This window comes from Condylura cristata, unplaced genomic scaffold (assembly GCF_000260355.1).
Source record: "Condylura cristata isolate star-nosed mole 26May11 unplaced genomic scaffold, ConCri1.0 scaffold00028, whole genome shotgun sequence".
Taxonomy (NCBI): domain Eukaryota; kingdom Metazoa; phylum Chordata; class Mammalia; order Eulipotyphla; family Talpidae; genus Condylura; species Condylura cristata.
The window spans coordinates 4,527,825-4,541,699 of NW_004567129.1; the positions used below are offsets into that span (position 1 = coordinate 4,527,825).

General features: G+C 47.6%; 1 protein-coding gene across 1 annotated transcript in view; it reads right to left on the reverse strand.

Annotated features, from left to right (window-relative positions):
- Window positions 1-13,875, reverse strand: part of CDH13 (cadherin 13) — a 921,815-nt gene that overhangs the window by 62,745 nt on the left and 845,195 nt on the right. Inside the window, exons 9-10 of the mRNA XM_012730735.1 lie at window positions 7,297-7,479; window positions 3,565-3,818 (exon numbers count right to left, since the gene is read on the reverse strand). Of these exons, the coding sequence (XP_012586189.1) occupies window positions 3,565-3,818; window positions 7,297-7,479 (437 nt within the window). The remainder of the gene's footprint in view (window positions 1-3,564; window positions 3,819-7,296; window positions 7,480-13,875) is intronic.

Sequence of the window (13,875 nt, forward strand, 5' to 3'; positions counted from 1 at the left end):
AGAAAGACATCAAGCCAAATCAGACATCAAGCCAAATCAGAAAGGAAAATATAAACTTGATTACCACGGTGTAGAAACCAAAGAATTCTTTGTATCACTAAAAGCATTAACGTTACCAAAATTCATTTGCTCAAAGAATTTTCAGAATATTCTTCATAAAATTAATGATGCATTAAATAGGTTAGCTACAAACATGCCTACAACTGGAAACAATCTAAATGAACAATGAGGCAATGAATAAGGAGTATTTCCCAGCAAGAAAATAACAGATCATTCTGCAGTGACCTGGCAAATTGTATGCTATACACTGAAGAATAAGCAGGGAAGATTCCAAGAGCGGATGGATGGTGCTGACCAACCTCGGTAGTAAAAAAGAGGGAGTGACCCACATGGTGCCACAGACATCTCCTGTCTTGCCCGCTGCTCCCCTTAGCAGTGTGTTTCCGTCGATCCACCTGTTCTGTTCCCTCTTCTACCTCTGGTGAATCATTTCCCCACCACACCCTCCCCACCCCACACCTCTGGCCTGTACCCCAGTTCTTGTGTGCATAAATGAATAAATATTTTTTTAAAAAGGAGGCATCACCTCAAAGGTTGAGGTGATGTTGGTAAGTGTACTGCCTTTCGATGGGATGATTACAGAGTTTTTATTACCTTTTTATTCCTTACTGTCTTTTAAAAAGTTTCCTTCATGAACTGTCTTAACTTTATAATAAGGAGAAGAAGATACAAAGATACATTCAAAGGAAGAATTCTGTCTGTCCCCAGACCACTGCTGCCCATTTGGATTTAGCTAAGAGCATAATGCGATGGACTTTAACAAGTTTTAATAACCCAGGCTTTTTAGTGAGAATATCCACTCTGAAGCCTGGACACCTCCTGTCTTTAGAGTTATAGGCTTCTCAGAGATCAAGGCACCCTTGGCTGATTTGCACATTCCCTGGTGAGATGAAAGAGAGCAGATCCGTGGCTGGGCCCAGGCGCTCGGGCAGACGTGCCTCCCATCTTACCACTGCTCGGGCCAGGGCCCGGGATTTGTCAGCAACACCATCCTAGGTGCCCATGGGGGTTGGCTGGAGATGCCTCCCTTTCTGCCAAGGAAGGAGCTGCCTGGGGTGGGGGGGGCGTGGGAGGCAGGGTCTAGTCAGCCCACGGGGCACTGGGCAGGTGAGCACTCCCGCTGCGCTTTTAGTCAGGTGCCTTGTTAACTGCATGAGATGAAATGGGGCTACGGAAACCGATCGCAAAGGACCCTGGGATGAGATGTTGCTAGAGAGATGGTAGTAGAGGAGAGAAGGGAAACAAAGAGGAGGAGGGAGAGAGGAAGAGAACAGAGAGAAAAGGAGAAGATTAGGAGGAGAGAAGGACAAAGAGAGGAAGAGAAAATCCAACAGACAGGCAAAGACAGATGGCCAGGAGACAGAAAGATGGACGTGGTGGGAGGAGGAAGGAGAGAGGGAGACAGGGAAGAAATGGACTGAGCAAGTGAGAGACAGGTGGACACATACAGTCGCACACAGGAGCCGGGACTCAAGCGCTCGTGCACACGGCTGGGTCGCACCTCCCCGTGTCCTGCCAGCCAGGCTTCAGACAGGGGAAAGTGGCTTCACCTCAGGGTAATGTTCTCCCCACTCTGAGGTCTGCTCCCCAAGGAATTGTTAAAGCCACAATAATCACAGCAATAACAACACTCACAAGGTCCCTGTGTTTTTCTGAGGTTTCGGGGGAGCCAAGCACAGTTTATTAGAAAACCATGCCCTAGCCCCAGCCCTCCTGCAACCCTGCTCACTCTCTGCACACACGGCCCGGGGGATGGGCCTTTGGGGCACAGGATCGAAGGCTGCTCATAATGAAAGCACCTTTTCTCCCAAAAGAGTTGTGAAGAGAGCTAGGCCTTGTCAGGATGCAGTCTCTGTCCGCCAAGAGCTCAGAACCTTCCAAGAGAGGAGGGAGGGGAGCGGAGGCCCAGACTGTGCCAGGCAGCATCTCATCACAAAGCAGAGCCCCTGGTGGCCTAAGGGCTGAGTCTCAGTGGTACCAATGCAAAGACCTGGGTTCAGTCTTTGACCCCCACCAGGGAGATGACCCACATGGTGTGGCAGACCACTCCTGTTTAGCTCACTGCTCCCCTTGGCAGTGTATTTCGGTGTTTTTGCCTGTTCTGCTCCCCACTCTTATCTCTGATGAATTCTCTAGCACCCCACCCTGTTCATCTATGCAAAATTAAAAAAAAAATAGCCCTGGGGCCCTCCCTGGTGGCACTGCAGGTTAAAGCACAGCACTGAGAATTGAAAGCCGCTTCCTCATGAGTTCGATTCCCACCTGTCCCGGAGGTGACCACATGGCACGGCAGACCTCTCCTGACCCGCCCGCTGCTCCCCTCAGCAGTGTACTTCGTCGATCTGCCTGTTCTGTTCCCCACTCTGTCTCTGGTGAAGCCTCTCACTGCCCCTGAGCCTCTGGCCTGTACCCCAGTTCTATATGCACAAATAAATAAATCTTTAAAAAAATAAAAAAAAATAGGCCTGTTTCTGCACCTCAACCCCATTTTAATTCACTTTCATCCCTCCAGAAGTTGCCTCATCCACCTCTCACTGCAGAAAAATGGGCGATAGTTGAGCTCCCCCAAGACACCCTAAGCATGGACTGACAGCAGCGCTCGGGAGGCTTCGCTGCTCAGCTCCACAGTGTGTGTTAAACCAAACCAGAGTAAAGGGAAAAGGAGCGTCTATTTCAGATTCTTGGTATCACAGAATTTGCGCCTTTAGCTCATTCATCTGTCTTTCAGAAAGTTTGGCATTTCAGAAGATAAATTCACTTTGGGGACTGGGAAATACTATAACTGGGGCTGCTGCCTGCAGCTTGCCCCACGGGTGGCGGGTGCCCTCCTTTGGGTGTCTCACACCTGCCAAAGACGACACGCTTTGATAGAAGTGTGTCTGACACTTGATGATCTGCAGCTCATGTGAGATTAGATTTGGGGAGAGAAAGACCAGTAACTTCCTCTACAGGGACAGGGTGCATGTGGGCCTGCGTCCACGGTCATTTTACTGTGAAACATCAAGCGGGCAAGGGTTTCTTGTCTTCTTGCGCACTGTGGGGAACCTTCACTGAATTCAATCTCATTGCGAAAACTCCTTCTTTGGAAGCACCAGACAACAGGTTTCGGCAGACTTTTTGGTTTGCCATCTGTCATCCGAAACCCAACCCCAGAGGGCGCCCCTATGCTCCCTTCCCTTTCCCACAGTTCAGGGCTGCAGCATTCAGTGGCGAGCACAGACTTTCAGACTATTCTCTTTCATCCTGATCCCTCAGCCACAGAGCTGGGTCACCATCAGCAAGCTTTGGGGCCTCTCTGAAATCTAACACCCTTGTCTGTGCATGGAGAAAGGTGCATGTCGACACCTTTCTCCTAAAGTTGCTGCAACGATAAAGTTGGCCAAGTATCTGAGATGCGGGAGGCCATACATGGTGGCTCCTTATACTGGCAAACCCCACCCCCACTGGGAATGCATCCTGAAGCCATCCTCAGGCTAAAATTCAGGTGTGGCGCCGCTCACCCACCTGATGGTTTGGTGCTGCAGGGAATCCGGGTCTGTGGCATTCGCTGTCAGCAGCACACTGCCCACAGAGATGTTCTCCTGCCGGGTCACCATCATGGGATCCGGGTAGAAGAGTGGACCCTCGTTGACATCCAGCACGGTGATGTGCACAGTGGCCGTGGAGCTGGGGCCATAGGAGACATCAGGAACTAGAGGGTCCTCGTTTTCCACTTTGATCAACAGGGTGTGGAAGGCAGAAATCTCGTAGTCCAGAGGCTGGAAGCAGAGACAGGGCTTCAGGAAGCTGACCTGCCGCGGGGAGCAGGCACTCTGGCCTCTGCCAAAGTCCCTCTGCCTCTCCATTGGAGGGACGGATCAGGTTTTGTGGGCTAAGCTTTATGTGACTTGGGCTCTGCTTTAAGAAAAAGAATATGAAACATACCAATACAAATTTAGGGAGGAGAGTGAATTCCTTTCATGTTGAGAATGTTGTAACATATCAGATGGGCCCCACGGAGGTGCATGTCCCCCTGGAGCAATCACACTCGATGGTGACCGTCATCTCCCAGGGCTGTGGCACCTGAGAAGGCCCCTCTGGGATATCTGCAAAGGCGGTGGAGCGCATTGCCGCCCTCGTGTCCCACAGACAAGGCAGCTGACGTCAAGGAGACCCCACTAGGAACCTGCAGCCCTGCCCACCACCAACTGCCATGGATGTCATTCGCTCGGCCACTCTCTTTCTCAGACCCGAGAGGCACATGAGGCAGGAGTAGTGACAGCTCCCGCGTGGGATGACAGGTGAGACGAGGCACGCGTCCTATTTCCAATTATTTCCTAAACTGGGTCAACAGGTGGCTACTCATCAGGCCCATGACATAATGAGTACCCTTGCTGGGAGGACAGGACTAGAATGAATGGAGGGAGTTGGTTTACATTCCAGTCAAAGCAAACAAGCAGCAGGACAGGCTGTGAGAGGCTACAGGGAAGTGGGGAGCGGATGAGAGCCGCTGACGGCAGGGAGAAGCCCAGTGGGCATCAGCCGGGAGGGCTTTGGGCAAATGAGCTCAATCTCATAGCAGTTCCAGGTAAGGTGCCACGGTGCACGCCCCACAGTGAAGGCGCATGCGCACACGGTCAGGCTGTTAAGAGCTAAGAGAAACAGAGCTCTCTGGTATCTAGTAGGCACCCACTTAAATTCTGGTTCCATCCGCGTAATGCAAGAATTAGTTTTCACTCCACCCTCCTCTCCTGGGCTGTGGATTCTAATAACAGATCTTGGGGCAGCCCAAGTGAAACCCAAAACATGCAGCTGGGTAAATCAATTTCCAACAGGGACCAGGGAGCCGCCACATTCAGAAAACAAAACTGTTCACCCTCGCTAGGACACAGGAGGAAACAGACACCTTTGGCTAGTGGACTGTGGCAACTGTGGGCAGGACCAATACCTGGCGTGTCCTTGTCTCCCAGCACCGCCTTCCCCTCCCAGGGCTGCTGTAGCAAGTGCCAGGGGATTTTGCAGCCTGGAGACTGGGCGCCCGCAAGCCAGTCATCAGCAGGGCATGAAGGCTGCCCGCAGGCCCCTGGGGACCTTTCTCTCCTCCTCCCAGCCCTGGCGTTGCTTGGCTGGCAGCCGTGCGACTCCCATCTCTGCTCCCCCTGCCACAGAGCCTTCTCTTCAGATGTCTGTCTTTAGAACTGTCTTCATAATTGGGGTCCCCTCAACCCTTCTCTGCTTCAACTCATTCCATCTGCAATGATCCTGTTTCCAAAAAAGCCATATTCATAGGTTCTGGGGGTTTGGATACCAATGAATTTTTGGGGGAGGAGACACAATCCAACTCCTAAAAGTTGAGCATCTGAAGCTGCACCCCACCCCCATGCCTTGCACTCTACCATCACTGCATGCTTGCTCTGTGTCAAGAGCGCTCTGTCATCTCACCTAGTTCTCTTCTTGCTTTCATGACAGTAGGTGTTTTTATTCTTACTTTGCAGCTGGGAAATAGGCTCAGAGAGGTTAAATAACTCTGGCCAAAGTCACACCACAAAGTGACCCAGAGCTGTTCTTGACCCAGTGAGTCTGATGAGGAAGTCTGGTCTGTAACTAAAACTGCCTTTGGTATCAATGTTGTTTTTAAAATAACACTGGCTGGGATCCAGTCTTGTGTTCCTGATGGGTGCAGGAGGGCCATGGAAGAGGCTGGAATCTTTGCTATTTATTGTCGGTGTTACAGGGAAGAAGAACTGCAAGGAGCTGGGGGCTGTTCTTCTCCCTCAGACACTTGATGTTCCGAGTGGCCAGGGTTTGAGAGAAGCCAATGCCCTCCTCCCGAGCAGTCCAGTGGGCCCAAGGCTGAGGGCTGCCATCTCAGCAGCACTGGGCTCTGCACCTGGGGGCTGTGGAACTTTGTTGGCATAGGTGTTTGTGTGACCCACGCTTGGTCCACTGAGGCCCCCCACACCCCAGTTTGCCCAGATCCTAATCCCTGAATCTAGGTATCCATTACCTCCCAGGGCAAAAGGGACTCTGCAGATGTGATTAAGGACCTTTAACTAGGAAGAGGACCTTGGATGATCCAGTAGGGCCTCACAAAATCACAAAGTCCTTCAAAGAGGGAGAGTGGGGAAGCCAAAGGGAGAAGACAGATGGGACCACAGAGGCTGGAGGCTGCTGGCTTTGCGGAAGGAGGGAGGGCCATGCACCCAGGATTGTGGGTGACTCTAGAAATTTAAAATACAAGGAAACTGATCCCCACTCCCCAGACCTCACCCACTCCCCACCTCCCACCCCAGCGTCCAGAAGAAAGCTGCCCTGTGACACCTTCACTTCAGTTCTGTGAGACGCGCTGGACTGTAAGATAATAAATTCATCTGTTGGGCTGTAAGATAATAAATTCATGTTCTTTTAAGCCACTAAGTTTGTCGTCATTTGTTATAGCAGTGGAAAACCATTTTTATAAAGCCTCGATGGCTGCTATGAATGCTTAATAACTCATGAATTCTTCATAACAGCCTTAAGTGGTGGGTTATATTGTCAGCTTCATTTTCCAGTTGGGGAAACTGGGGCCCAGAGAAGCATCAGGCATCTTGGCCAGGGGCATGGGGGCAGTAGGTATAGATGATTGTGACTGTAGATTCCTACCAAGCCAAAGCACATGCTGATGTTGCCCTGCTAGGCAGATGCCCATCCTAGAACTTCCCAGAGAGGGCGGGAATAGGCGAAGTACTTCTGCTAGGACCCTAAGACCACTGTCCCTGCCCCTGCAGCCCAGCTTTCATTTATTCTCACAGTTCCTCACGTTTCTACACTTAGCCACAGAGCAGGGCATGCTGCTCAGCAGTAGCCACGGGATTCACACAAAAATAATCCCCTACGAGTAACAGACTCCGGTTTCTAAGAGAATTTACTGAGAGTCTGCTCAGAAAGTTGAAGCATAATAATCTGCAATTTGAGAGTAGAGCTTTAAAAAGCCTTCACTATTTTTAACCTATCTGTGATGATCCCTTATCAAATGTGTGAAGGGTTCTATTTTAAAAGTAATCTTGGTTCTTCTATGGTGACAAGTAGGTTTGAGTTTAGTAGAGCCTGTAACAAACAGCTGGGCCCCGGGGCTGTAAGGCCACAAGAACACCATCAGCCCTGGCCTCGGAAGAAGAGGCCAGGGGTGACAGGTCCTTTACTACCCAGGAGAGAGGGCACGACTGTTCTCTGGAACTCAAAGCTCATGGGGTGGGGAGCAGCTGGAGGCACCCTTACTTTGACGACAGAGAGCATCCCCTCGTTGCTTTGAGGGTTGGTGTGGATCTCGAAGCTCTGCCCTGGGTTTCCATTGATGATGGTGTAGGCAGCCCTCCACGCGCCAGTGCTGGGGTCATCCTTGTCTTCTACCGTCAAGTTGACAATGACCCCCACAGCTCCTTCCTCCACAGTGGCTTGAAACTGCAGACAAAGCAGATGGTCACGGTCACTCTTTTGCTAGCAGCTCTCCCTCCAGGCCTGGTCAGGCAGTTACCTCTGTCACCTCAGTGCCTAGCACGTAGTCACAGAGGAGGCTTCTGCTCCTCTTAGCCCTCCTTGCACCTAGATGAGGCCCACAGGATGACCCTTTCCTACAGCATATGGCAGAAGTGAGGCTTGCTGGGGCTGGGCTGTCACCGGCATGCAGACGACCCCCAGTCTTGGGGGTGGCAGGCAGAAAGGAGCCATTACACGATGGGGAGCGCTCAGTGGCCCAGAGGCCCATTCTGAACTGTTACTGAATGAAACACAAACCTTCCCACTAGAACCACTAGACATATGGGTTTGTGCTTGCTTGGGGCTTCCCCTCCCCTAAACAAGAGGATAGACAGGCAATGAGAACCCCACTACTGGTACGCAGAGACACTGGGGTTCACCCAGAGCCTCTGCTCGGTTGTTCCTCTTCTCAAAAGAAAATCTATTTCATCCTTCCCACCCCTGGCCCACAACTATTAGTAGCAGAACTTAAAGAAAACATTTGCTAAGGAAACATATAAATCAATTGTGTGGAGTCTTGTTGTACCTGTATTTTTATTGTAATACATCTCAAATACTTGTTGCAAGTAGGTGTGGTGAAAATAAATCAAGAAATGAAAAATTGGTTTCCCATAGGCAGAGAATTCACGAGCCATCATTAGCACATTCCTTTGAGCTGGAAACGTAACGTATGATTTTGGTGCTTACCTCTGACACACTACAGGTGAATAATAATCTGTTTGCAAATATTTTATAAACAAGTAATACCAATAAGCTGACAGCAAGAAGAAATATCTTGGAATTTCAATTAGTGGGAAAGTGCATCGAGAGACAGTAAGATGATGTCAAAAAACCTCCATGTTCAAAGAGAAGTAATTTGAGAAATGAGGTTTCAAAAGCAGGGACTGATTAATTGACTTGCAAATCATTAATCATAAGATTCACTCTTGATGCCTTGGAGGGAATGGGGTGGGGACAGGAACTAATTTGTCTATCACACCTCAGTTATTTCCCTTCCATTAAAGGTGAGCTGTGAAATTCTTAAGCAGCAGGGTGAGAAGTAGCTGGAGCAGGGAGGGAAATGGAGATGATGCCACAGACAGAAAAGCTCCAGAAGGTCGTTAGTTTGACGGAATCCTCTCGTTGTTGTTGGGTGCGTCCTGTCATCTATTTTGCCCTCCTTCACACAGAGGTCGGGGAATTCTGGAGCTGGGAATCTAGACAGGAGGTTCTCAGCCCTGTCTGCATGTGAGAATCTTTGCAGGATATTTTTATTTTATAACTAAAATTCTTTCATATTGGTTCTTTTGCCTCTCAAATTTATTAATTTGTCATATACAAGATGCTGTAAATTTGGGAGTGCACCTTCACCCTACCATATGCTCACACATTTTCCTTACTCTCTACCAAAGCTCCAGTGCTGACATCCCATTGTCAGGGCTTTTTAAAAACACTGCTAAAAAAAAACAAACAAAACAAAAACAAAAACAAACAACAACAACAACAACAAAAAAAAAACAAAGAAAAGAAACTGGTTCCTAATCCAGTTCTGGTGGTTTAGGGCAAGGCTGGGATTTAGCATTTTCTTAATTTGTCTGGAGAATTCTAACATACAGTTCTGGATGAGGAGCAGGACTGAATCATGTTAACAGTGCGAAGAGGATGTCAATGAAAGAACTCAGCCCTGTGCATTGAAGCGCTTGCCTGAGCGTGGGGTTGAGGAGCCTGCAGTGCCTGGGCTCATCAAGAAGGCGTTCTGTGATCAATTACTGCTGTCTGCCATGTGTCCTGGAACACACTTAGTGGTACCTGTGCTGTCTAATACCTTTGGGTTGCAGATGAAGAAGTAGGCACAGGGAAGGAAGGAAGGGAGGGAGAAAAGGAAGGAGTTTTATCCGAAATTGTTTCATGAAATAAAGGTCACAGCCAAGTTCGGAGGATTCTAGTCATCTCTGCATCCCACAAGTTTCCTGACTCACTCTCACTCAAGATCCCAACTGTTTCACCTCTTGCTCAGTGAAGAGCTAGAGACCAGCACTCTGGTCCCACAGGTCACAGTGCACCTCAGCTTACACCTTCCCTATGGCTCTTCTCATACCTGATTATGTGAATGTAGCGAATGCCAAGATGAGTGGATGCTGGAAACTGCCAGTCAGGCAGAAAGGCTGCTACAATCAATACATTGTGAATGAGAAGTTGCTTTGTTAGAGCAGATGACTGCCACGTTGTTAAAATGAAGAAAGACTCTCTAAAGACAGTTGAAGACTTGAGGAGGATGGAGGCTCTCACTGCATCTATCTTGTTCATACTTTTTTCACCAGCTTTTTCTCCAAAAGAAAATATGAATGGATAAAGTTATATAAAATTAAGACTCATGAAGATCAGCTCATTAATTGATGCCTGAGTTTGCCACTTGCCAGAATGTTCCAGAAGGGTAGGGGTGGTTTGATCTCCCCAGTTCCCCAGAACATCTCCAGCAAGGTCACATTATGACTTCTGTGGACCTTAAGCAACTCTACCTTCCTTGGCCTCCCCTGTTATAGTCCATTTTCACGGCCTTTAAATATTTCATTTTTTTTTCTGATATGAGGACAAGTACCAACATTTTCTTTGATACCAAAGTGATTAAAAAAAAAACAAACCTGATTTTAGGATGGATGGATGAATGAGTAAATGAATTTGTGAAAGTAATACTTCAGACAGTAAGGGTGGGCACTTTCTCATATCTGCAACACCTACCAAGAGGCTGGCACAGAGCACATTTCAGTGTGTGAGCAAATGAATCCAAGTGAAATGAGAAGGTGGTGTTACTTTAGGAACTCTCAAAGGGTGTATTGTGGCCATGATGTACCTACCATACATCCACCCACTCTCCATCCATCTATCCATCCATCCATCCATCCATCCAACTAATATTTGGTGAGTGACTTCTGTGTACCAGGCACGATGCAGTGTTAAGTCCTTGGGACACACTAATAAATAAAACAGATATGTCAATGTATAATTATAAAAATTTTAAATGCCAGGCAAGATATAACACAATTCCTGAAGAGCCTGTCTCTGGGGGAGGGAGTGGAAGGGGGTGAGGACTTGACCCAGTCTGGGGAGGCGATTAAGGCAGCATTCCTTGAGACCTGAAAGGAGAAGCAGGTTTAGCAAGTGAAGGGAAGACTGTGTCTGGCCTCTGGGCCACTTGCACAGAGACTGGTGGTGGAGACAGAAGGGGGCAATGGGTGACAGGGAGGGGCTGGGGCTGGGGTGCAGGAGTGGGGTTGTTTGCTACTTCTCCGGGGAGTAAAGTGTCAGGTTATGGGGGGGGTTGTGGACCCTAGAAGGGCATTTGGAATTTACCTTGAAAGCAAAGTTGAATCTAATCAAGGATCTGGTTATGGATTTAAATCTACTCCTGAGAGAATTCAGCAAAAAAAAAAAATCTTTTAGTATAGAAAACATTCAACGCAGTTATTGTAGTCTTTGTTCAGATCATTATTTGATTCTTGCATAAACTATAAAGCCAGTTTCCTTGAGCATCCATTTAGAAACCCATTATTGCTTAATTAAATACTCATTCTATTAATTCTATTCAATGTTTTAACCCCATTATGTAATTCAAGGATGGAAAATTAAATAGATTAAAATGAAATAGTACCATTTTATATTTCTGTTGCAATGCTCACTTTGTGATTTAAAAACAATAGACAGACATTAATTTATCACACGAGAGCGGGAGGAATTATTGATTGTAACATTACTTTCTTTAATTGGAAAAAATGGATAAAGTTACTTTTCTGTTAAACCGTGTGGCAAATCAAATACCACAAGCAAAATGTATTTTCACGCAATCAGCGTGGGCAATTGGCTTGGGAGGCTCATTAGCTCTCTCCTCTAAGCTCGGAACACAGCTGTTTCCTTTGAAGGTGGGGCGAGTTCTGTGACCAACCTCTGGGCAGAGCCTGCTGGACTTGCCACAGGTTATCATCACTGGGGGAAGTGGGCCTGCAACCATCACCAGGGAGAATGCTCTGTCACAGGGCAAAAAGCTGGTGTTTAGGGCAGGGTAAACCTAGAAGATGGATGGAAGGTTGATGTTCAGGTGAGGTTAGCCCAAAGGATGGATATAATGATCAGCGGGCTAAGAAGCTGCAAGTGGGGAAGAAGCCAGGGCAGGTGACCTTCAGGCTGGCACGTGCCAGCTTGCCAGCTGGACAACTGAGTCCAGGCTCTCGGGCTGCCCAGCCTGGAGTGTTTCATGGAGAACTAATGCTGAGCTAGGATGTAGTGATCTGGACCCTGGCACTAGAATATCAAAGAAATACCCAGAAATTCTCTTGCAAAATTTCTATTTGCGAGGATAAAAGAGCAAGGAAGAGATGACCAGAAATGTAACTTGCAGACACTTTTATGAGCCCTATTTATATACATGGCCCAGATTAGGGGAACAGCCTATTCCCTGGCTGATATGCCAGTGAGGAGGAACTGATTATTTAAGGATCTCATACATTTAAGGATCTTGGCACATTGCCTGGCATAGAGTAAGGAATCAGTATTTGTTAGTGATGAGGATGATGATGGTGGATTTCACCGTGTACTATATGAAATGCTTATCAATAAACTGGAGAATGTGGCTTCCCTCTTTCCCCCTCACCCCAACCCCCAGCTGCTTTTGTTCTGATTATAGTTATCTGTGTAGAATCCTTACTTCCCTGGATAGGTAGGAAAGCAGTTCCAGTCTTTAGGTTGTGTACACACCTACTGCTCATACACTGGAATTATCAGAGAAATCCAACCTGCTTAGAGAAGCAGGAATGGACACACTAAAAGAAAAACAGAAGAGGGAGCTGGGGGCCCTCAAAGAAAAGGAGAGATTAAGCAGGGTCCCTTGCCCTGACTGGCTCCCTGGTTCTGCTCCTGTTCCTCTGAGCTTCTGGGCCATCAGCAGCCTCATCTTCACTCCAGTCATCACGGGTGGGCTGGGCAGCTCACAACTAGCAGAGCTCTGGGGAAATAACTCTGGAAGCGGCCTGCCCTTCTCAGCAAGCAGGTGTGGGTCTTCTGATAAAGATTTGGGTTTCATAGGTGCTTCACCTCAAGTATTTCTTTCTTTTTCTCTTTTGTATCATGCTATGGAAAATTCCAAACATATATAAAAACAGATAGAATAGGACAGTGAACCCCGAGAGCCCATTATCAGGCTTCATACATCTTCTACTCATGGCTGTGATGATTGAGCCACACCCCCACTTTTCCTGCTTCCTGCACTGTTTGGAGCAATTATCAGACATATCCGCACACCTGTAAATATTTCTGTGTGTATCTTGAAAAGATAAAGACTTTGAAAGAAAGCATAATTATAGTCCCTTCTTGAGCCAACTAATATTATTTTTTTTCTACTGACAGTTATTGTTTTTCTTTTGTGTCACATGCTTTGCCAGAGGTATCTGCATGTTCTCTTTGCTCTGGAAAGAGGGCACCTCTTAGTTCTGGTAAAGGCCCATTCTACAGGTGTTAGACTTCTCCACGTGGTGCCAGAGTTTTCCCAGTTAAACCTTTTAAGCCACCCCCCATTACAGAACAGGTAAGGAAATGCAAACCCCAAATGTGGAGATGGTAAGGAGTAGCTCAGCAACCTAGAAACGTGCTGCCGCAGGAAGGTCACTGGCCTCCGGGTCAAGGTGGCTCTTGATCCCAGAAAGCTGACCAGAAGCCCCTGCATCCTGGACCCACCTGCCCACCTGGGAAGCCCTGCTGGGAGAGCAGCCCGAGGCCTCCTTCCCCGGAGAGGAAACCAGGTGTTCCAGCCTCCTGAGCCGCTTCCGGGGCCAAGTGTCCAGAAAGTAATAAAACCCATCATTTTCTCGACAAAACAAAATGCAGACGCAAAACCAGTGGTAGGAAAAAATAATGTGGCTGAGCAGAGGTTCTCAAACTGTGTTTCTGGGAGCCAATGGCAAGCATTTCCCTCAAAACAATGAAAATTTAAACTGCATGAGGAACCTATTAATTATATTCTATCTGTTTTGTATATTAGGGTCCTTGCCTAAGATTTTGCTTGAAAGAAAAAAGGTTTGCTGCTAAACACAAGTTAGAAAGTCATTGCCTTAGGGGTCTGATGAAATTCCCACTGCATTAGGTGGTGAGGGAAAACTAAAACCAAGGCACAATATGCCTGTGTTCTTTTTCCTCTAAATGTCAGGCTTCGACACTTTATTTTATCTGATGTTAGCATCTCTCCTTCAGTTGAGTCTCTCTCTTAAAAAAATAATAGAAAAAGCAAAAACACATTTGTAAATCTGACGAGGTAATTGGAAATAATTTAACGTTGAGATGCAAAGAGATTTTCTG